The sequence below is a fragment of the Callospermophilus lateralis genome, chromosome 1 (genome assembly GCF_048772815.1).
Source record: "Callospermophilus lateralis isolate mCalLat2 chromosome 1, mCalLat2.hap1, whole genome shotgun sequence".
NCBI classification, from domain to species: domain Eukaryota; kingdom Metazoa; phylum Chordata; class Mammalia; order Rodentia; family Sciuridae; genus Callospermophilus; species Callospermophilus lateralis.
In genome coordinates, this window is record NC_135305.1 from 84,327,209 (window position 1) to 84,352,575 (window position 25,367).

The 25,367-nt window shown below is 32.8% G+C and overlaps 1 protein-coding gene across 3 annotated transcripts in view; it reads left to right on the plus strand.

Moving 5' to 3' along the window:
* Nucleotides 1–24,113, plus strand: part of Tax1bp1 (Tax1 binding protein 1) — a 70,030-nt gene extending 45,917 nt beyond the window's left edge. For 2 of the 3 annotated variants that reach the window (XM_076835811.2, XM_076835831.2), the window contains exons 13-18: nt 2,621–2,746; nt 5,412–5,483; nt 8,649–8,823; nt 9,184–9,326; nt 22,111–22,193; nt 22,982–24,113. In XM_076835811.2, the coding sequence (XP_076691926.1) occupies nt 2,621–2,746; nt 5,412–5,483; nt 8,649–8,823; nt 9,184–9,326; nt 22,111–22,193; nt 22,982–23,183 (801 nt within the window). In that variant the 3' untranslated portion in view covers nt 23,184–24,113. The remainder of the gene's footprint in view (nt 1–2,620; nt 2,747–5,411; nt 5,484–8,648; nt 8,824–9,183; nt 9,327–22,110; nt 22,194–22,981) is intronic. The other variant, XM_076835822.2, reaches the window with a different exon arrangement.
* Nucleotides 24,114–25,367: the final 1,254 nt, after the last annotated feature.

Consider the following 25,367-nt stretch of genomic DNA (forward strand, 5'->3'; position numbering starts at 1 on the left):
CAGAAACTCGGAGTTGTTCTTAAAGGATCAATAAGGATCCACTTTATTGAAGGCAGCAAGATAATTCAAGAAGAGTATATTATCAATTAAAAATTTCTAGAGATTTGAATTGAAGACCAAATATAGAAGCTTATCTGATTCCACACCATGATGATCACAACCAGCAAAAAGTTTATGTATGATGTTGAAAGAAAAGGCTATATCCGGCTTATGAAGTTAAATTTGCTGCTAGCTCATTATTCATTACATAATGTAAAAGTAAGTGGTGAGTTTGCAAAGTGCACCAAGTGTTGATGTGAAGGTAGCTGAAGAATTTTAGAAAATTCAAAATAAGCTGATTGTGGAGAAAAATTACTTGCCACAGCAAATCTTCAATATGAATGAAACCTGTTTCCACAACCACAAAGTCTCCTATCTAATGAGGAAGCAGTTCTCAGGATATATGCCCATCATTAAGCAATGTGTGACTATAATTATTTGTAAGGGACTAAACTATCTTTAACTAAGGATGAAACAATTCTGAATGAGTATTTAAAATTTTTTATTATATACCAATATTATTAAAAGAAGATATTATGTTTCTTCAAGTAAGACTTTCTGAAGGAACATCTAAAAATCTATTTATTTATTTTAGGGATTGAACTCAGGGGCACTTGACCACTGACCCACATCCCCAGGCCTATTTTATATTCTTTAGAGACACGGTCTCACTGAATTGCTTTGTGCCTCACCATTGCTGAGGCTGGCTTCAAACCCACAATCTTCCTGTCTCAGCTTCCCGAGCAGTTGGCATTACAGGTGTGCACCACCACACCCGGCTTAACTTTTTTGAGGTACACTTTTTAAACCAATGAAGTACACATATATATGAAGTGTGCCATTTGATCAGTTTTGACCTACACGGTCCAGAAACTATCACCATATTGTCAAGATAATGAACATTTCCATTACTCCCTAATTTTTTGTGCCTGTTTGCAACTTGGCTCTTTCTTCTATCTTCATTTTTCAGGAAAACATTCGCCTATTTTCTGCCACTATTGACTAACCTAACTTTTTTGTATGACTTTATAAAATGGTGTCATTATAGTATGTTCTTTTCCTATCCTCTTTCAGCACAAATTATTTTGAGAATTGTCCATATTATTGTTATATTGTTAGCTTATTCATGCCATTTCATTCCTGAGGTAGTATCCCATTTTATATATGTATTATAATTTGTTTATACATTACAAGTGGTTGGGCATTTGGAGTTTTTAATTGTTATGAGTAAAGTTGTTATGAACATTTGTAGATAAGCTTTTTTGTGACTGTAACAGTTTTTTGCTTCTTGTGGGTAAATATCCAGGAGCGAAATGCCTAGGTGATAAGGTAGGCAACACATTGGTTAACTGTATGAGAAATCACCAGATTATTTTGCATAGTACTTTTGTACCATTTACATAACCAGACTAAGGAATGTGTCATGATAATATCATTGTGGTTTGAATTTGCATTCCCATGATGACTTAATGCTGAGTTTCCTTTCTTATGCTTGTCATAAGAAAGCTGTGTACCCTTCCCACCCTCCTTCTTTGATCATTTAGATCTTTTTTCTACTTTAAAAATTGTGTTGTTCATCTTGTGTTGTACTTGTTCTTTATTCTAGATACAGTTTTTTTCTCTGCCATTTGTCTGTGGTGCATATTTTCTCCCAATCTGCCTTTTCATTTCTTTAATGGTGTTTTTAGAAAAGCAAAATTTTAATGACGGTTTATTAATCATTCCTTTATATTTTGTTCTTTTTAAAAATATTTGTTTAATCCAGAGTGATAAAGATTTTCTCCTATGTCATCTTCCAGAAGATTTTTGTTTTGTTTTTGTGGTGCTAAGTATTGAACACACAACTGAAAGCCTGCTAGGCGAGTGCTCTATTATACTTCCAGCCCATCTAGAAGTTTTAGAGTCAGGTTTTGCATTTAATTCTGTGACCCATAGTTGATTTAGTATTATTTGTTTTCAAAGGTATTTCTTTCTCCATTGAATTTCTCAAAGTATACTTTTAAACTTCACCTTGAACAAAAACATTGAAAATGAAATGGTCATATATTGCCTTTTTGTCATGATTTCTAACTCCTTCCATAAGATGTTTTGGGTTATAAGAAAAAGCAATTGTATGAATACATGATTTCCCTCCATCCTTTTGTAAAGTCATAACTATTGTGGAGTATCATGTCACTGCAAATAAAAAGAACAAAGATGATAAAAAGTATCTCCCTGATCCTGATCCCCAGATATGAGCTGTTAATAATGAAATTTATATTTTTCTATATAATACTGGCATAGATATCATATATAATTATATAAAACAAAAGTAAGAATGGATTATCTTGTACTATTTTTGCAACATGCTATTCAGTGTAATTTGACATTTTTGTCTGCTTGAACATCTGCCTTTTAAATATATTTATACTGTTCCATTGTATGGATATAAAATGATTAATCTATTGATAGACATTTAGTCCTTTTATGTTTATGCTGTTACAGCAGAAGTTATGAAAAATATTAGTATTAAGTATGTTTGTGTATATGTTTACTTTATATGGATTTAAAATCTTTTGATAATTATACTAATTTTACTTAGGATGAGAAAACCAAATGCAGTAAATATGCTGATGAACTTGCAAAAATGGAGCTGAAATGGAAAGAACAAATGAAAATTGTTGAAAATGTAAAACTTGAACTAGCTGAAGTAGAGGACAATTATAAAGTAAGTTTAGCACTTGTATACAAACCTAAAGCATAGAACTTATTGTACCACCTGATGCTTTTGAAAATGTATTTTCTGTCATTTTCATCAACCTAATACACATTTTTAATATGGATAATTGAGGTATCATTTTCTTCTATAAATGAAAATGGTGTGTATTTAGTTTCATTGAATGTAGGTCATTCAGTGTGATCTGAGAAAAATGAATATTCATATTAATTGGTATTATGGCTTTAGTTCACTGAGAAAAATGAATATTCGTATTAATTGGTATTATGGCTTTAGTTCTGTGGATTCAGATAGCTATTAAAAATTTATCTTTTGGGCTGGGGTTGTGGCTCAGTGGTAGAGCACTTGCTTGGTGTGTAAGGCACTGGGTTTGATCCTCTGTGTACACCTACATTGAAGAGAAATTTTTTTAAAAAATTCTCTTTTAATTGTGCTTATTTTAAAGATTAAAAGCAATCATTTCATTATTCTTCTGCTTGCCTTTTTTTGGCAGGGGCTACGGGGATTGAACCCAGGGACACTTTACTACTGAGCCACATCCTCAGCCCTTTTTATATTTTTTATTTTGGGATAGGGTCTCACTAAGTTGCTAGGGCTGGCTTTGAACTTGTGATCCTCCTGCCTTACTCCGCTGAGTTGCTGGGATTATAGGTGTATGCCACCATGCCTGGCTTTTTTTTTTAAACAAACATGTATGTTAAATTATTTGGGGGCCTCAGTGGGTTTTATGTCATAAGAATATATCATCAGTATTTTAAATTTATTTTAATTTAGAATATTTAGAATTTTAAAAATTATTCCCCAGTTGTCTTATTGTGATCCTAAATGAAGTTCTGCAAGGTAAATGATAAAATCTTAATTAAAATTATTTTTTGCCATTGTAACATAAGTGAGCATAAAAATTGAAATGATAAATCATATCTATAAGAAGATTAGTAAAAAATATTATTGGGCTGTCTAGCTAATTACTAAGTAGTAAAGTATTAGCTTTCTCGGGAATAGAGTGCAATATGATATATTTTATAATATACATGTAAGGCCTGGGATGTGGCTCAGTGACTTTCCTGGCATGCAGTCTAAGTGATTAAGTTCTGCTGTATCATAGCTACTTTTATCTGTATCTAATTTTTAAATTACAGTTATTTAAAGTTTCCTTTGTGGAAGCTGAAGAGAGCTAATTTTACTGGTGAACCTTCTATTCTTAAAATGATATTTCATGAATCATTATTGTTTCCGAGATTCCTGTGGATATTGTCTTCAGTGACTACAACTTCTGTTATTATTTGTAAAGTGTGAATACTGAATATATTAAAATTTTTTGCATGTTGATGAGAAAAATGGTTTGCTAAATATTTATTGAAACCTATTTAATGCCCTTCACTTTTGACACAAACGTGGACTGAGTAGGTAAGGTAAAATGTGATAAAAGCTTCACGTGAATGATGTTTTAAGTACCCTGGGGTTGTTTCCAATCACATATTTAGTAGGAAGATATTATGGAGAAACTAGACCTTTGAAAGACCGAACTGAAAGGGAGGAGAAGCGAAGTTAGGAAAAGGAAGAAGAATTGTTCTAAACAGACAGAAAGTATTATACAGGTTTGGAGGTCAGATATAGATAGCAGAGCTGGGGAACTAAAGCATTTGGACTCTTATTAATTGGAAACTGTTGAGTATAAGGCTTTTAATATCTAAGTAGATTAGATTTGAATGAAAGTTTGAAGCCAGATTTTGGAAGGCCTAAAATGGAATTTGGTGCTAGTTTCTGTTTAGAATTTTTTAGGCTAAAAGGGACCCAACTAGAGTAGGTCCTTTTTGAAAATAATTTGGTAGCACTAAAGATGGTTTACATGTTGGAATATATAAACAGTGTAAAGGTGAGGGAATCGGGGAGAAATATTCTTCAAATGAATTGATAAAGGCCACCTCCTTTGAAAATACCTTCCGTGATCTAGTGCCATTGAATAGGATATAAGTCTAGTAAAGAACTATTAAAATGCATCTTTAGTGAAGAACTCTTGATGAGTAGATTTATTTGATTTTGCATCTGTTAATACTTATCCTGTAATAGGTGGTCAGTGGGTGGTGGATGAAGGAATGAATGACAGGGAGTAAAAGCATTGGGGAATGGAAGAAGAGGAGGAGGAAGTATTCTAACCATCAGTGTTCTCTGATTTTGATGGTATCTTGTTAACAAATATAGGAAAGAAGGCTTGGGACATTTTGTCTTTACAGTGAGGGAAGGATAGCAATGTGAATGTATCCAATCATCTATTTAAAAAGCAGATGTGGAACTTAAGAGAGAAATGGTATACAAGTCAGTATTTGTGGATATTTTCAAGGCATGGAAAAAAGTGACTTTTCACAGAGATGCCAAAGAAACTTTGAAGATTACTCATATGTGTGATTGAGAAGATAAAGTAGACACAAAGGGCATGGAGAATGATAGTATTGATACAGTTTTACATAAACCAAAGGAATAGTTTTAAGAATAGAGGAATTTATTGATAACAATTCAGAGAAGCCAAAGAGTAAGCATTGAAGAAAATACATGGATTTGATAACATAAATTATTGTGATAGAATCATATGAATTAGATCTCAAATTGTAAGGAGGAAAATAAATGATGAAAAAAATTAATTTATTTCTTTATTTAGCTTCAGTTGGCAGAAAAAGACAAAGAAATAAGTGGTCTGACTTCACATTTGGAAAACCTCTCCAGAGAGAAGGTATTAAGCAATGTGCTTTTAAAAAAAACAACACAAAAACTTTCATGTATTTACTTTAGAATGTGAGAAAAATGCATGTGTTGAAAGTTATTAGTTTAGTCTTTGTTATCTATTTTGTGTTTAACAATGAACAAATTTTACAGTATTCAAATATAAGAATATGTTGAAATTTAAAAATTTTTTGTGTGCTTATCTGGTTTTCTTTTGTAATAGGAAATGCTTGTGAAGTTGTAAAATTACTTAACTGCATTATCTGACATTCAAACAGAGCTATACATACAGTTGTAAAGGTGGTGTAGTTTAGCATTTGTCAGAGTGGTTCTTTGGTATGTGTCCCCATCTCTTTTCAGAGCTCTACAAAGATAAAATTTTTCATAATAATACTATAGCATTACTTGGATTTTTCCCCCATAATGTTAACATGTATACTGTTGGTATGAAAGCAATGGTGGAAAAATTGTTTGTATGTTGTTATTAAGTTAGTAGCATCAAATCATGGTAGTAGTTGTATTCATTTTAACCCTGTACTTAACCCTGTATATAAAAAGAGGGGAAAGAGCTACTGAAACATGGATCTATAGAATGTAGCAAGTGATCATAATTAGTTGACTGTATAAATGAAAACAGCTCTTTTTAAAAACAAAATAATTTGTAATTTTACTAAGGCTTAAATTCAAATTACGTGTGCTATTTTGTTGATATGGTATTACTTCATTGAACTGTGCTAGTTTTGAGTCACTGGAGTGGAATAAATGGGTTCCTAATTTGGCCCTCACAAGTTTTTGCATAAAAAAATATTCTTACATTATATATAGCAGAAGAAACTCTGGCTTAGTAAAGAGTGACTTAACCCACTCACACAACACTAAAGTAGTTTGTACATTCTTCTTAACTCACACTGACATTGTCTACTAGGAACTTTTTCGTTCCCTCACTACTTACAGGTCTTCACTCCAATGTCATTTTTTTCCTGATTGTTCTGTGTACAAGTTGCAACCCACTACTCCACCAGTATGCTCTGTGCCTTTATTCTTTTTCCATCTCTGTAGGATTTATCACCATTTAACAGATCCTGTATTTTACTTTGTTTATTGTTTATCTTCCTTTTTCTAAAATGTAAGTTTTATAAGTCAGAAAGTTTTGTCAGTTATTCATAAATCCCTAATGCTAGTAGATATTGAGTAAATGAGCAAATAAAAGGACTCATTATAGTTTATTTTACCTAATAGTTCCCTAGTATTTCTGTAGTATAATTTGTTTATAAAAACTAGTTTATAGTAGTATAAAATCAATTTGTGTGTGTGTGTGTGTGTGTGTGTGTTGCAGGGGATTGGGGATGGTGTTACTGGGGATTGAACCTACGACTGCACATGATAGGCAAGAGCTAATCCAGTGAGCTACATTGTACTTATTTACCATTTTTGTATCTTCGTATTACTTCAGATAATCGGCATTAATCCTTCTTAGAAATTTAAAAAGGGAAAAATTATAAAGTAAAAGCAACATAGTAAATAATGGAAAAATTTTTTTCATGGAAAATTGTTTACTATTACCAGAGAAAAATTTTAAATGTTCTTTAATATTAGTGTTTTTGCATATTGACAAACCAGATTAGGGATATTTCTTGAGTCATATGTTCTGCTTTTTAAATATGGGCTGTTTGGACTGGGGATTAGCTCAGTTGTAGACAGAATTGTATGTATGTGTATATACATATACATGGTCAGGTTGTTCAGAACATTTGTATTTCCATGTACATTTTATAATCATCTATTTATATAGACTCTTACTAGGATTTTGATTGGGATTGCATTGAATTTGGGGGATATTAATAGTGTAAAAATACTATTTTCCAGCCTGTGAACTTGGTATCTCTCTCCATTTATGCTCTTTAATTTCTCTCAGCATTGCTTTTTTGTTTTTAGTATATAGGCTTCGTTTATCTTTTGTTAAGATAAAATACTTAGGAATAAATCTTACCTACTGATTTTGCTTTAAGTAAAATAGTTTAAAATTTCATTTTCTAATTATTTATTGCTGATATATGGAAACAGTTCATTTTGTATATTAACTTTGTATACTGTGACCTTGCTTTAATTTATTCATTCTCTAGTTATTGTAGATATGATAGGATTTTTCTACATACATGATAATGTCATGTGAATAAAGACAGTTTTACTTCTTTATTTTTAGTCTTCCTGCCTTAATCTGAAATTAATTCACTGGTTATTTTGAATAGAGGCTGTGAGAGCAGATATCCTTGCCTTGTATTTGATCTTCAGTAGGCTCATTTAATTTTTCACTAGTAAGTTTTACTTTAAAAAAATTTTACACTAGGTTGCCGAGATTTTTTTAAAAAGCACGAATCTGTATTAAATTTGTAAAATATTTCTTCAGTATGATTTGTCCCCTTTATTCTTTTTTTTATTAGATGTTTTTATGGACACAGTACCTTCATTTTATTTTCATATGGGGCTGAGGATCAAACCCAGTGCCTCACATATGCTAGGCTCTCCCACTGCACTACAACTCCAGACTCCTTTTATTCTTTTAACATAGTGAATTATATTTATTGATTTTTTTTTGGATGTTAAACTAACTTCACATTCTCATTTAGTCATAGTGTTTGTTTTTTAATATTATTGATTTTTATTTGCTAATAAGAAGTTAAGGGTTTTTCCATTAATACTTTAAGGATAAAGTCAGTCATTTTTTTTCCCCCTTGATGTCTTTGTTTGGTTTTCATAGTAAAAGAATACTGGCTTTGTTAAAAAGTTGGGACATGTTTCTTATACTTTGAAAGAGTTAACAAAACAAGAAAAAAAATGAATTGCTTCCCTAGGGAATTCAATCAAATGTTTATAATTCTGTATTAAGACTTTAAAATATTGTTAATACCTTTGAGTAGTAAGAGATTAATAATTAGTTTCCTTAAATTAGTTCTATAACAAGGCACTTTTCAGCACAAATAAATTTGAAAATACAGTTTTGTCTTGCTGTCTGATTTGTTAAATTTGGAAGGGGTATTTATGAGAAGTCTTTCCAGTTGCATATCTGAAACATAATAGGGAAGTAATTTTATTGTTATTTCAGCTAAATGTTTAATGTTGCCCTTATAAATGTTTGATTGCTTTTCTTATTTATCTTTGTTTTTGCTAATTTTAGGAACTTAAAGGGAATTTAGAAAATCAAACAGAAAAGAAAATGGAAGTCCATAGTTCCCAACAGATCTCACAGTGTCTCAACACGTGCTCAGAGCAAAATGGGCACGTTCATGTACTGCCAAATGTACAACCAGTTCTGCAGTATGGTAATCCGTATGCAACACAGGAAACAAGAGGTTATTATTTTTGGCTTGGGATTTGCTGAATCTGGATTTTTTTTTTTTTCCCTTATATTTTCATGACATTAGAGAACTCTTGGCACAATTTACTTTAACGGAAACATTTGTATAATTGGCAGTTTTAATGTTTAACACTGTTAAGGGCAACATCCAGAAATGATGAACCATGCTTATTATATATAATTCAATTTCTAAAATCACTTGGGTTAAAAATGAAAACATCTATTTTTTGATGTAACAGTATGGTTTTTTTATATCCTGTTTATCAAATCTATACATAGAGATGCTAATTGTAGTAAATAGTTTCATCCTACCCTTCTAAAATATGTATTTTTTTCTTTTCCAAAATTATCACAGATGGAGCAGATGGTGCTTTTTATCCAGATGAAATTCAAAGGCCACCTGTAAGAGTCCCTTCTTGGGAAGACAATGTTGTCTGTAGCCAGCCTTCTCGAAACCTTAGTCGGCCTGATGGTTTAGAAGACCCAGAGGACAGCAAAGTAAGTTGAATTTCCATTGTCTGAATCTGTCCCAGAGTTGAAGGTATGTGCATGTGTGAAAAAAGTATATGCTAGGGTTTGCATAATTTTTGGAAAAATCTTGCTTGTATTGAAATTCAAAAATAAACTAAAATTCTTCAGACTTTAGGATTTATATACTAAAGTCAAAGATTAAGATCAGAGAATGGTCTGAGACTATTGTAGTTACCAATATCTAAGTCTTTTGTTGTTGTTTTGGATAATGATTGAATCAGGGGTATTTAACCAATGAGGCTGCCTGTGAACTTGAGATCCTCCTGCCTCAGCTGCTGGGATTACAGGCTTGTTCTACCAAGGAATCTGGGCCAGATAGTTGAATCTTAATTATCATTAAGTGACTTACTACATTCTTTGTATTATAGATGTCCTAGGCTGGAAGAAACAGTTATTATGATGCATACCGAAGCATAATATTGCACTTTTTATATCATACTGGAAATTTTTAAGGTAGAATCTTCATTAAAACTTCAGCCAGAAAAAGAGAATAGTGTAGGTATCATGTAGTAATTTTCTTTTTCAGAGAAATAACTTTTTAGATATCTTTATTTATGTAGCATTTCTGATTTTATGGCAGCAACCTAATATTGATAATAATGGAATTAGTTGTGTAGAATGTCATTTTTAAAAATATGTATTTAAGAAATTATTTTCACCTTTTGAGAAATAGCTTTATTTTCAAAGCTGCTTTACTTTGGAAAGTGTGTTCTTTTCTTCATAGCTCTTTTTGGATTTCCTGTGTATCAAGATCAGTTTAAAAGAAATGCTTTTTATGCTCTTTGCAAGTACAGTGGTATCATGACCTGTTTCTCATTTAGTCTAGTTTGCTGCATTTAATTGCTATTAACCTTTGCAGAAACTGATCAGTGTTCAGACAGGCATGATTTTAGCCCTGGTGCTCAACACCCATAATGGAGAAAAATGTATTTCTCTCTCCTGCCTTTTGGCCTCCTATGTCCATTACTGGGAATAATTAGGGAAACTGTCAGAACTTTTGTAGCCTATTTAAGGTCTAGAGTATCATCTTACTGCTTTTTCACACCTTTACTTCACATTTTGCATATTTAATCTGATCATCTTTGGCACAGATGTTACATGTGACAAGCCCTTCTCTTCCCTAGTCATCTGCTTCAGTTTAATTAGCAGAATGTTCTTTCTGATCTGTGTGCTTTGCCCTCCTGCAAACCCATGAGAAGCAGTGTTAGAGGCTTGTGCTCATTTGCTGACATGCTTAGATTTGGTAATGAAATAGAAGGACTCTTAATATGTATACCCAGAGTAATTGTATTTTGCAATCAGATTTTTCTCATTAAAGAGCAATTTTATGCATATTAAAAACTTTTAAAAATTCTTGTTATTACACAACAAAAATCACTTGCAAGTGAAGTGTTTTAGTAAGAATATGGAAAGCAAATTTGAATTGACCTGTTCCTTCTGTTTCTTTCCCCTGGGCGTGATTAACAGCCACAGGCCCCAGTGAGAACCTTTGAATTAGTGTTGAGGTGGCCTACGTCAATGCCTATGCCTGCTGTCTTTCTTCCCTTCTGTACCAGAATCTGTAGTCAACACTCAGATCAAAAGCTTTTTATGATTCCCATTTTCCTAATAATTGCAGTAACTATAGCATCATAATTATTATGGTGGTGGCAGTAAACATTTCTGTACTGTTTGTCAGCTAATGCTAAACTTTATATATAGTAGCACATTTGTTATTCATAGCAGTCCTAAAAGGGTGGAAACTATCACTATTTTATGGTAGAGGAAAACTGAGAGAAGATTAAATAGCCCCAAACCACACAACTGGTGAAGGGAGGAGACAGGATTTGAACCTCCTCAGTTTGGCTGTGAAGCTGTGTATCAAATAAGATTATGCCAGACATTACCATACTTTTTCAATTCAAGGCAACCTTAAGATCTCAGTAATTTTATTTTTTCCACAGCAACCCCTGAGCCAAACAAAACCCCTAACAGGTATTTATCTCCTAACAAATTTAGTATTCATTTGGAAAAGTAGCGCACGCGCGCACACTAAATTTTTCTTTTGATTCTTTTAATTTTTATTTATTCTTAAATAACTGTGGTTACTAATGGCATGTGTGTAACTATTGGCTACGGTATAACTTCTCAAGCCTTGGAATCACATGGAACAAGCCACTCTTATTTCCTGTTTCACATTGTTTTTTTTTTTTTTTTTTTTTAACATGGCATTTGATTTATATCACAGCACCTGACAAAGACTTTGCTTCTCAAAGCCAGGATGTCATGTCACTAAAAGCAATGAAATACTATATGAAGTTGAAACTGAGTGGTCTTGAACGGTTATTCACATGTTATCTGACAAATGTTGAGTATTTCTGCATATTTAATATCCCTAAGAAATTAAAATTATATCACAGATTCCCTCTGATTTTCCTTTAGTACCCCCTTAGTACCTTCATAGCCTACTTTTTGGGACCATGGGCCTAAATTAATTACAACTCGGAAAATGGGGTTTGCAGAGTAGCAGTAGTGGTATCTCCTAAGAGTTTGCTGAAAATGCAGAATCTTCTACGCTGCTCCTGAAGTTAGTATTAGATGGCATATAACAACATCCTTAGGTTATTATATGCTCAGTAAAATTTGGGATGTACAGGTTCAAACTGTCTCCTTTCATTAGAAAAGCCTGTTTTTTTTTTCTCTTAATGCTCATTCTCTTTTCTACTTGTTTTCATGCCTTTCTTGTTTCCTTCTACCTTCATCCTCACTCCACCCCCCTAATTTAAAAAAAAGAAAAGAAACATAAGGCTCACACATTTTATTAATGTGAGGTTTGATTGTAGCTTTCCACATGAGTCTTTCACAGTGAACCCCCAAACTGAAGATACTTTCGATATATATTTATTTGTGGCATGTTTTTAGCATTTATTCTCAGGAGGGCCTGTGATTCACAAAGGGTCTGTGACTTCAAAATTATTAAAAATCACAGCTTGAAAGAATCAAGGCCTCTTTTTCATTTTTCACGGAACATTGTTTGAGTTTACTTTTCTCAAATTTTGCCATTTTCACATATTGTTTTAAAAATTATATTTTAGTGTTTTCTGTTTATGAATTAGTATGTAATTATAGTCAATTCATTTTTATTAGTGCCACAAGAGTTCCATGGGAAAAGAATAATCTTTGCTATGAATGGGGTCGGGAAAATTATATCCCTGCCTCACACATATACAAAGATTAACTCAAATTGGAGGACCTAAATCTGAGAGCTAAAACTCCCAAGATTTATTTCTCTATTTTTTTTTGGTTTGGATTAGGCAGTGGTTTCCTAGATATGACACCAAAAAAGCATAGGCAACATAGGAAGAAAAAAATAGATAATACACATTATAAAATGTTTTGAATTAATTCTATGCTGTTTGTTTAATTGGGGATACTGGGGATTTAACCTAGGGGCCCTCTACCACTAAGCTACATCCTTAGCCCTTTATTTTTTATTTTGAGACAAGGTCTTGCTAAGTTGTCCAGAGTGTCCTTGAACTTGTGATTCTCCTGCCTCAGTTTCCCAAGTTGCTGGGATTATAGGGATGTGCCACTGTACCCTTTTTACATATACAGTTATTTCTACCTGGTAATATGTATCTAGTTGGTATCTTCTAATGCTAAACTTTACCTTTTCCATAACTATGTAGTGTCTTTGATACAGTAGGGGCTATTTAAATGTTTGAGATCAGTGATTTTAGTTAAAGAAATGCTTTTGTTTCTTTTTTTCCTAGTAAACTATTTAAAATTTAGGTAATCTTAGAAAAGGTGACAACTTTATTGAGAGATAATTCACATACTTTATAGTTTACCACGTAAAACATATAATTCAGTAGTAGTCAAATGTCTCCAAAACTGTCACCTCCTCCCACACACAGCTTGTAACTGTTAGCAGTCAACTCTCCCTTCTATTCTTTTGTTTTCCCAGCTGAGGAAACTTGTAGTCTGCTTTATTTTTTAAGTAGATGTGCCTATTTTGGATATTCAGTTATATAAATCAAATCATATTATTTGTGGTCTTTTGGGTCACTTAGTATGTTTTCAGAGTTACCCATTTTTAGTATGCATTCATGTTTATCATGAAGAACATACGTGGTTCCTTTTTATTGCTGAGTTCAGTCATGTTTTCAGTATACATATATTGTATATTCATCTGTTGATGGACATTTAGATTATTTTCACTTTTTGGTTGTTGTGAAATAGTGCTGTTCAGAACATTTGTGTACAAAGTTTTATTTGAACACCTTTTTACTTTTGAGAAAGTGAATTGCTAGGTCAGTTTTAATGGTAATTGTTGGTAAAATTCCTTAAGAGTAAAATTGCTGGGTCATGTGTTAACTGTTTATATTTAATCTTTTGAAGAGCTGCCTAATTGTTTTCCACAGTGGCTATATGATTTTACATCAGTATGAGGGTTCCAATAAGAGGGTTCCAATTCTCAACATCCTTGTTATACTTGTTATTGTGATTGTCTTTGGAGGGGGGCAAGGGTTGGGGAGCAGTGCTGGGGATTAAACCCAGGACCTCAGGCATGCTAGGGAAGTCCTCTACTACTGATCCACATCCCTAGTCCTTGTCTTTTTAATTATAACCCATTATAGTAGGTGTATAGTGGTACATCCTTGTGATTTTGATTTGCATTTCTCTTATGCCTAATGATAGTAAGCATCTTTTCATTTGCTTTTGTATGTTCACTTTGGAGAAATGTCTATTGAAATTCTTTGGAAGTTTCTAAATTGGGTCCATTATTATATATATATATATGATTTGCAAATATTTCCTCCCAATCTGTGCATTGTCTTTACTTTCTTGATTTTACCCTTTATAGCACTGAAGTTTAAGTTTGGTGAAGTCGAATTTATCTGTTTGCTTTGTTTATATCTAAGAAATTTTTGCCTCTTAAGATTTTTCATTTTTACTCCTATGTTTTCTTCTAAGGATTATAATTTTTAGCTCTTTAAATTTGGACTTTGGTCCACTCTGAGTTAATTTTGAATGTGGAGAAAAGTAACAGTTTGAAATCTAATGGGGATCTTGGAAAATTATTTGCTGATTTTTAAATTACTTTTAAAATTATCAAGTGTTAACAGTTCAGCGTTATTCCTTCATTGACAGATATATCATTCTGGTAAAGCTTAAACAATAACATCTCATAAAAGGAGAAATATTATTTTTATTTATTTAATATTATATGTTATTTTATTATTAATGATAATAAAAATTTTGAGAGGTCAATGTCTTAATTAAATGTTACCCAGAATTTTTATTGATACTTCCTTTTCTCTTATGTAATGTCTTCAGCCTTAGTAAATGTATATATTTTTAAAGAATGAATGCTTGCTTTTGAATTAGAATAATAATTACTGAGTAAAAAGTTTTATTAAGTAGTGAGACTTTCTCCCTTGACATTTATTAATTCCTGAATGTACTTAAAATATTTCAATTAATAATTCCTAGTAAAAGTAGAATCATGACACAGTTTGGAAATACTGAATAGTTATAGTCCCATAGTCTGGATACTAGTAATTCAGGTGTTGTGACTTAGTTGTTAACCTCTGGATGTATATTGCTAAAATTTAATCATGGCCTTTTTAAAAATTGAAGTAGAATACATATAATATTTACCATCTCAACCTTGTAGGTGTACAGTTCTATATATTATATACATTCACATGGTCATACAGCTAATCTCCAGAAACTTGGCATCTTGAAAAACTGAAACTTCATACCCTTTAATCACATCCACTTTACCCTACCCCAACCCGTAGCACCCTTCTTTGATTTCTTTGAATCTGACTACTCTAGGTACCTGATGTAAATGGAATCATACAGTTACTTGTCTTTTCGTGACTGGTTTATTTCACTTAGCAGTGTCTTCAAGGGTCATCCATATTGTAAATATGTTTGAAATTTCTTTCCTTTCAGTAAGGCTGAATAATATTCCATTATGTAGAATTGTTACATGCGTCCATCAATAGACATTTGAGAGTTGTTCATGTCTTTTGGCTATTGAGAATAATGGTGTTTTGAATGTGGGTATGCAAATACCTATTCAAGTCCCTGCTTTTAATTCTTTTGACTGTATATTCAGAAGTGAAATTCCTGGATAATATGGTAATGCTGGTTTTAGTTTTTTGAGAAGTCGCTATATACTGTGATCTAATCCTTTTTTTTAGTTCAGAAGGTTAACCCATTGAAAGACTATTTCTAATGTCCAACATCATTATATACTTTATATAAGAAAAATGTTTTCATGTAGAGTATATTTGAAGCATCTAATGAGAACCATGTAATGAGAAGTTTGGGGGTTTAAAATAGGTTTCAGTTTACAATAGCTTGTTTCCTCTGCCTAAAAATCAACTTGTAATAGAAATAGTATTATACTGATGAGTCTAAAGGCAATTTAAAGGGTTTGGAACCTTTTTTTGAAGGTTTTAAAATACTACTAATAAAAGTGTTGGTTTTTCAAGAAAGTTCTTAATAATTTGAAATTGCTCATGAACAGATTTCAATGATATTCCCAATAATTTGTTTATAAGATTATTTTAACAGATTATTTAAAAAAATTACAAGATTATTTTACTAGCTACAGATAAATCTGATATTAATCCTTTCAGATTTGTAACTTTCAGTGCTGACTTGGTGGAAATCTTTGCAAAATAGAGTACTTGCTATGTAATTTTGTGTTCTCTCAAAGAATATGTATTATAATCTTGATTTAAAAAATTTTAAAAATTAACATTGAACAATGTCATGATCTTTAAAGATGTATAGTAAAGCTATGTGATCCAGTGTTGAAATACCATTGGATGCTTAGAGTTCTTCTTCTTTTCTCTTTTCACTGAAGCTGTTTTTTTGTTGCTAATAGAGGACCTGCTTTAATAGCCTCACTTCCCAATCTGATTTGCTATTTTTAATCTATGTGGTTTGGGAAATGAATTAACAAAGCTTGATGAGTAGAATAAGATAAGTCTATTCTTGGGCCAAGATTTAATTAATCATTTATTTTTAGTTCTTTTATTCTAATTTGTTATACATGACAGTAGAATTCATTTTGACACATAACACATAAATAGAGTATAATTTCTCATTCTTCTGGTTGTACATGCTATAGAATCACACCAGTCATGTACTCATGTATATACATAGGGTAATAATGTCTGATTCATTCGTTCCTTCCAGCCTCCACACCCCTCCTCTCTGTCTGATCCAAAGTACCTCTGTTTTTCCCTAGCCTTGCCCTCCCTTATTATGAATTAGCATCCGAATATCAGAGAAAACATTTGACCTTTGGTTTTTCTGGGATCATTCTCCAGCTCCATTCATTTACTGGCAAATATCATAATTTCATTCTTCTTAAAGACTGAGTAATATTCCATATAAATGTGGTATATATACCACATTTTCTCTTTTTTTTGACATCTTTTTCATTTTTTTACTGTTTTTTAAAATTTATATATTACAGCAGAATGCATTACAATTCTTATTATACATATAGAGCACAATTTTTCATATCTCTCGTTGTATACAAAGTATAGTCACACCAATTAGTGTCTTCATACATGTACTTTGGATAATAATGATCATCACGTTCCAGCATCATTTCTAACCCTATGCTACCTCCCTTCCCCTCAAACCCCTCTCCCCTATCTAGAGTTTGTCTATTCCTCCCATGCTTCCTCTCCCTATCCCATTATGAATCAGCCTCCTTATGTCAAAGAAAACATTCAGCATTTGATTATTTGGGATTGACTAACTTCACTTAGCATTATTTTCTCTAACTCCATCCATTTACCTGCAAATGCCATGATTTTATTCTCTTTTATTGCTGAGTAATATTCCATTGGGTATATATGCCACATTTTTTTTTTATCCATTCATCTATTAAAGGGCATTTAGGTTGGTTCCACAGTTCAGCTATTGTGAATTGTGCTGCTATAAACATTGATTGGCTGTGTCCCTGTAGTATGCTGTTTTTAAGTCCTTTGGATATAGATCAAGGAGAGGGATAGCTGGGTCAAATGGTGGTTCCATTCCCAATTTTCCAAGAAATCTTCATACTGCTTTCCATATTGGCTGCACCAATTTGCAGTTCTACCAGCAGTGTATGAGTGTGATACCATATTTTCTTCATCAATTCATCTGTTGAATGACATTTAGATTGGATCCATAGTTTAACTATTGTGAGTTGAGCTGCTGTAAACATAGATGTGGCTGCATCACTGAAGTATGCTGATTTTAAGACCTTTGGGTATAAATCAAGGATTTGGATAATTGGGTCAAATGATGGTTACATTCCAAGTTTTCTGAGGAATCTCCATACTGCTTTCCATAATGGTTGCACCAATTTGCAGTCCCACCAACATTGTATGAGAGTAAATTTCTCCTCACATCCTTGCCAATATATATTGTTACTTGTATTCTTGATAATTCCCATTCTGACTGGAGTGAGATGAAATCTCAGTGTAGTTTTAGTTTGCATTCTGTAATTGCTAGAGGTGTTGAACCTTTTTTCATATATTTGTTCACAGATTGTATTTCTTCTTCTGTGAAGTGTCTGTTCAGTTTCTTAGTCCATTTACTGGTTGGGTTATTTGTTTTGTTTGCTGTTAAGTTTTTTGAGTTCTTTTTCTATCTTGGAGATTAATGCTGTAACTGAGGTGTGTGTGATTTTTCTTTCATTTTGTAGGCTCTCTCTTTGTTATTGATTCCTTTGCTGAGAAGAAGCTTTTTAGCTTGAATCCATCCCATTTATTGATTCTTGATTTTACTTCTTGGACTTTGGGAGTCTTGCTAAGGAAGTCAGATCCTAGGCTACTTTTTCTTCTATTAGGCAGGCACAGGGTCTGTGTTCTAGTGCCTAAGTCTTTGATTCATTTTGAGTTGAGTTTCGGGCAAGGTGAGAGAGAGGGGTTATTTCATTTTGTTACATGTAGATTTCCAATTTTCCCAGCACCCATTTGTTGAATAGGCTGTCTTTTCTCCAGTGAATATTTTTAGTGCCTTTGTCTAGTGTGAGATCAACTGCATTTGTGTGAGTTTGTCTCTGGGTCTTCTGTACATTGGTCTACTTGTCTGTTTTGGTGCCAATACCATGCCATTTTGTTACTATGGCCATAGTTTAAGGTCTTTGATGCCTCCTGTTTCACTCTTCTTGATAAGGATTGCTTCGGCTATTATGGGTCTTCAGTTTTTCCAAATGAATTTCATGATTGCTTTTTCTAATTCTATGAAGAATGTCATTGGGATTGAATAGGAATTGCATTAAATCTATATAACATTTTTGTTAGTATGACCATTTTTACAATATTAATTCTACCTATCCTTTTGTAGTATGGCCATTTTGACAATATTAATTCTACCTATCCAGGAGCATTGGGAGGTCTTTTCATCTTGTAAGGTCTTCTTCAATTTCTTTAGTGTTCTGTAGTTTTTATTGTAGAGGTCTTTTACTTTATTTGGTCGATTGATTCCCAAATGAATTTTTTTTAGGCTGTTGTCAATGGGGTAGTTTCCCTAATTTCTCTTTTAGTAGATTCATCACTGATGTATAGGAACGTGTTTGGTTTAAGGATGTTGATTTTTATATCCTGCTACTTTCCTGAATTCATTTATTAGTTCTAGAAGTTTTCTGGTGTGGAATTCTTTTGATCTTCTAACTATAGAATCAGGTCATTGGCAAATAGTGATAATTTGAGTTCTTCTTTTCCCATTCATATCCCTTTACTCCGGCTGCAGTTTCAAGGACAGTGTTGAATAGAAGTGGTAAAAGAGGGCATCCTTGTCTTGTTCCAGGTTTTAGAGGGAATGCTTTCAATTTTTTTCCATTTAGAATGATGTTGGCCTTGGGTTTAGCATACAGAGCTCTTAGAATGTTGAAGTATGTACCTACTATCCCTAGTTGTTTTAGTGTTTTGAACATGAAGGGGTGCTGTATTTTGTCACATGCTTTTTCTGCATCTGTTGAGATGATTCTTTAAGTCTATTGATATGATGAATTATGTTTATTGATTTCTGTATGTTGAACCAACAGTGCATCCCTGGGATGAACCCCACTTCATATGGTGTAGTATCTTTTTAATAATGTTTTTGTTGATTGATCATTTTGAATATCAATGTCATGAGAGATTTCATTGTATGAATTGGCTCTTCAAAGACAATGCATATTTTCTGATTCTGAGCTATCAGGTGATTTTTTTGTTGTTGAATTTCACAAGAAATTGCCATTTCTCATTATAACACCTCCAATGCCACTTCCCTTGGATTAGAAAATAGGTGATAAAACATAACCAGAATAATAGGGTTATCATTGCCAAATTTAGAAAGTGTAAGTTGCTTTTGCTCTCCTTCCCCCCACCAGGTATTTAATGAGCAGGGGTAATAATGTATCTGATAGAATGTGTGTGGCGTCTTAGCCTGCAGTACACTATACTCTAGGCTTATTCATGAAAGCACAAAATTGATGAAAGCTGTTATCTGTTTTAAAATGGAGAAAGCAGGTTATAGGATTTTAAATTTTTCATTGCCTCAGCTCCTAAGCCATTGGGATTACAGGCATGCACCACTGCACCCAGCAAATTATTTTTCTTTTTGGTTGATGAACAAGAAATTTTGGTTCATTATGTTAGTTATTTAAGCAGATTCAGAATTTCAACTGTTGTTGCTGGAAAGCCTAAATCTGAAAGCTAGAATAACTTGGAACAGAATCAAAATTTATTATGTTATATATCCTAACCTTACTATCAGATCTACTATATCATCTTCCTTCTTTGTACATATAAAAATTTAAGCTGCCTGGTTTTTAGTTACCTATAGTCTTAATTTTTTACTTGTTTTGTTTAATGGTGCTAGGGATTGAACTTAGTCCCTTGAACATGCTAAGTAAATACTTCATTACAGCTATATCACCCAACCCTTTAAGCCTAGAGAGGTTGTCTGTCCTATTTTCCTTTTGCCCAGTATATTCTCTGGATGGAAATAAAAAGCACTTTCTCATGTGGTGTACATGGGTAGCAGGGAAGCTTCTTGCCCACGCCTTTATATTTCAAGAAGGGAAAGTTGTCAGAATGATAGACAGGCACCCCTCCCCCAAATACTGGTTATTCATTAACATTGCATTTTCATGTCACCTATACTTTTTTGGTACCTCTTCCCCATGACAAACTTAAATAGTACATTAATAGCCTCTGTGGGGCAAACATGACTACCCAGCACTATAAAGGATGTTCATTGGTGCCTGCTACACTTGGTTTTGTGCTATTAAGTCATTTCACAAGAGTGGTTAACTGCTATTGAAAGGAACAAAAGCAAATAGGCAATTTCAGTTCCTGTTTTGGGTGTTAATTGAGCTTCTGTGTTTGTGGGTGTAACATGTACATATCTCAAATTTATTTCTGGGATATAGGCACAGGAATCTAAATCAGTTTTTTTTTTTTTTTTAATTTAAAACTCAGAATTAAGTTATCTATTAATCAAAAATTGAATTTTGAATTTTGTTCTACAGCATTTTGAAGTGTGTGGCTTGGTGCAATGTTTTGCTTTAACATGTATTTTCTAGTTGGATTTACCAGTGTGTGTGCCCAAGAATATACACATAAAAACTCAGACATTTATTGGTTTTCCCATATTTATGATTTCTGTATATTGTGCATGGATGTATCTACACATCAGAAAATTTTCCTTGCAATTTAACAATTACTACATGTGAGTAAATTGAAACATGAATGCAGTCTTATGAAAATGATCACTCAAGTCTGTGGAATGATTAAATACTCAGTAAAATTAATTACAATTAATAGGTTTGAAAGGTTTTGGTTTTACCTTCATTCACACAGATACATGTGATATATCTCCATTTCACTAAATACTGTTCTTGTACAGTAGTATACCCTTATCACTGGTTTCAGTTATGTGCAGTCAGCTGTGGTCTGGATATATTAAATGGAAAATTCATAAATTCTGAATTTAATCCATTCTGAAATTAATCCATACATTTTAAATTGTGTGTTGTTCTAAGTAGCATGGTTTTTAGTTACCTATAGTCTTAATCTCACACACAACCTGAATCATCCTTTCGTACAAGTGTTATCTACCCTGTATAAGTTACCTGCCTCTTAGTCACCTAGTAGCTATCCCAGTTTTTAGATCAACTGTCACAGTATCACAGTGTGTGTGTTCAAGTAATCCTGTTTACCTAATAAGGGAACTAAAGTACTAGAGAAATTGATGCTGGCAATTGGAATATGCTAAAGGGAAACTGAATTGCTTCCTTTAAATGAAAAGGTGAGAATGTTCAATAAGATTTTTTGAGAGAAAGAGACCACGTTCACATAGCTTTTGTTAGAGTATACTGTTTTATGTTACTTTATTATTGTTGTTAACCTTTTACCATACCTCATCTAGAAATTATCATAGGTATGGTTTGTATATATAGACAATAACAATTATTTGCAGTTGGGTAGTATCCTCAGTTTCATGCATCCACCACAGATCCTGGAAAGTATGCCCTGTGGGTATGGGGAGTCCTCTTTTTTAAGAAGTTCAGACTGTTAGTACATAGTGAAATATTCTGTAAAGTTCACTGTCAAAAATATTTATATGAAAGTCTAATTAAATGATAATTAAGGTATAATTTTCTTCCTTTGTTCTGTCAGTTTGCTTATTCAAATTAAGGAATTGATAGCTGGTTTTACATTTCTCAAAAGTGTTTTAAAATTATTTTCTTTCTGCTTAGGAAGATGAAAATGTACCCACTGTTTCTGATCCACCAAGTCAGCATTTACGTGGGCATGGAACAGGCTTTTGCTTTGATTCCAGGTAAGTTTTTTCTTTTCTTTTGTAGAATTACATGGATTAAGACTAGTGGTTCTCAAAGTGGTGTTAGTCCTGGGAATTTGTTAGAAATGAAAGTTCCCAGTGTGTGGCCTACAGAATCGGGTGTATGGCCTAGCAATTCACTGCCCTCTGGATGATTCTGATATGTGCAATCCTTTGAGAAACAATGTCATATTAACTTGGCTATTGAACCAAATGGGCACTGTTGAATTGTATTTGCCCTTATAGTTTTACAATAGACATTTCCTATTAGTTAAAAATGGAGGAATTTGCTGGGTGGGTGGCGCATGCCTGTAATCCCAGTGGCTCAGGAGGCTGAGAGAGGAGGATTGCGGGTTCAAAGCCAGCCTCAGCAACAGCAAGCACTAAGCAACTCAGTATTACCCTGTCTCTAAATAAAATACAGAATAGGGCTAAGGGTGTTGCTCAGTGGTTGAGTATCCCTGAGTTCAATTCCCAATACCACCACCTCCAAAGGAATTTTTGGCACTAAGCCTCACTTCACACAATGCTAGTGGTTTTTAATGAAAAAGGTTTTGTTTATCTAATTATAGATTAAATTTAAAGGCCTTATAAATAGATACACAATTATCTATAGTCAGCATTGAGAAGCAGGAAAAAGGCTTTTGGAGTAACTAAAGGCTTTCAAGATACATTGTTCAATAGGAATGTCAGCTAACTTGATAAATGTAACATTGTCATGTACTGACCATTACTGCTGTTGTAAATTTATTAGAAAATCTGTAATTCTTCATTTTCCTTTCTTTAAGCTTTGATGTTCACAAGAAGTGTCCTCTTTGTGAACTAATGTTTCCTCCCAACTATGATCAGAGCAAATTTGAAGAACATGTTGAAAGCCACTGGAAGGTGTGCCCAATGTGCAGCGAGCAGTTCCCTCCCGACTATGACCAGCAGGGGTTTGAAAGGCATGTTCAGACCCATTTTGATCAGCATGTTCTAAACTTTGACTAGGTACTTTTTATTATGATTTAATACAGTTTAGCAATTTAAAAAAAGTCACTTCAAATAGACCACTAAGAAGACCACAAGGCACCACTTTCACACATCCTCTACCATACTTTTCTGACAAAGAACTACTTTGAGTTTGGTGTTGCTAGGGTCAGAGTCAGTCTTTGGCTTATCAATAAATATAATTTTAACCTAACTATTAATCTTACTTGCTTTAAGAAAAAAAGTTCTTGTGTGTTTATCTTTATTTATTCTCATTTGCAAAATTGTATGAAAAAAGGATACAGGAATTATTTTAATGTTACTGCACTGAAAAAAAAAATATATGTAATAGTGTGCTAGATTACTTAGCAGAATATTTACAAGTTTCTGTTGATCTTGTTGATTGAGCATGATTACTAAATATTATGTAATAAAAAACATTGATCATAACAGTTTTGCGAAGTTAATTATTTGAATATATATAGAAAAGTCCATAATTTAGCTTGTGAAATAATAGTTCTAAAATTTTCTTTAGAAATGAAAGTTCAGGTAGAATGAGATCACATGCTTGCAAATACCCTCTTTATATATGAAATGTTGGCTTTAGGAATTAATAGAAGGCATATTTTACTAATTTTATGACAAAATTTAGAATAACCAAATGACTATTTTTAAACTGTGTTGAATTTGTATTTATAACTAATGGGGAAAGGGAACAAGTCAGTACAATTTGTTTTCATATTAAATGACCTCATAACAGTGTTTGTGGCATAAAAATCGGAATATGTCAGTGTCTTTTTCACATTTTCCTGATGAGAATATAAATCTGAAATAACATTTTCAGTGATTAAAAATGTAAATGCATAAACCCAAATGAAAGTAATGTGTTTCTTTAGTTGTGTCTGCTGTGCAGTCCCAATTAACATTAAAGAAGACACATTTTTCAAGGTCTGTAATTTCTTTGTCAAATTTATTTGCAGTAGTTTTTCACTAACCTCGCATTTTGGGCACATTTTTTTGGCCTTTAAAAAACTTAGGAACTGTATTTCTTTCTCTTTATGTCAATGTTAAGAATTTAACATTTACTGTTTTGGTAGTTATCCAAATGTTGAGACTTACTCTGAGCAAACTGTTAATCTATTGACTTCTGGGGTGCTGTATGTGAACTGCATGCATATCATGTTGCTTGTATTTGTAGGAGAATCTGTATTGCAGGAATCCTTTGAAAAGATTTTTGAATCTAGGGCAGTATATTAGGCATTCAAATGTTTAAAACATGACAGTCCTGAGAGGCAGCAGCATTGAAGACTCCATGTTTCAGCTTCCTGGTAAGTCGCAAAACAAGCAGAATATGCAGGTAAAATATATTTAACACTAAGCATTTTTTGTTGTAGCTAGCAGTTATGGTTTATGTTAATCTGAAAGTAGTACCTTTTGAATGTTACCGTGCTGTTATTAATGAAATGATACTATCTTATTAGCCTTTACTTTTAAATAGTGTTTGGACCGAAGCTTAGAAAAGTAATGCAGTCACAGCAAAAATTTGAGAGAATAAACTATGCACCCACAGAAGACTACAAAATAATAGATACGATAGAACAAGGCACTGATATTAGTTCCCATGGTAAGCTTAATACTTTTTTTTTTTTTCATAATAGAGGATGAAAATAAAGAGCCATCTTTGTTTTGGGTCAGAGGCAGTTTATTTTAATGTGATTTCATTTACATTTATAAGCAGCTTTTCTTGACAGGAATTTTGATTAAGTTGCCTTCAGTTCTAAAACCTCTGTCACCTTCAAACAATGTGCTCTGTCCCCAGCAAAACATACGAAAATATAATTTAAAGCACAGTTTTCACAGACACGGTACAATACATTCACTATACACGGTATAACAAAATATTCCCATCCTTACCTGTTTAGTAATACTGTCACAATAAGTAAATAGAAATTGGAATTTGTTTTATCATTGAAAGAAATTTAACATGCACAATGACTATTTTATGACTGTTTAGCTGTTGAACTACTGATCCAGCCTGCAGTTTCTTGCACTAGAAGGAGCAAAGCTAAATAATAATTGCTGGCCTAATTTTTTTTTTTTTTTTTTTTTGGTCAACTGTAGGTAGATATGAAATAGCCAAGTAGGGCTGCTTTATGCACCAACTAGTTGATTCTCATATCTGGATCACCTTTTTTCACATAGGAT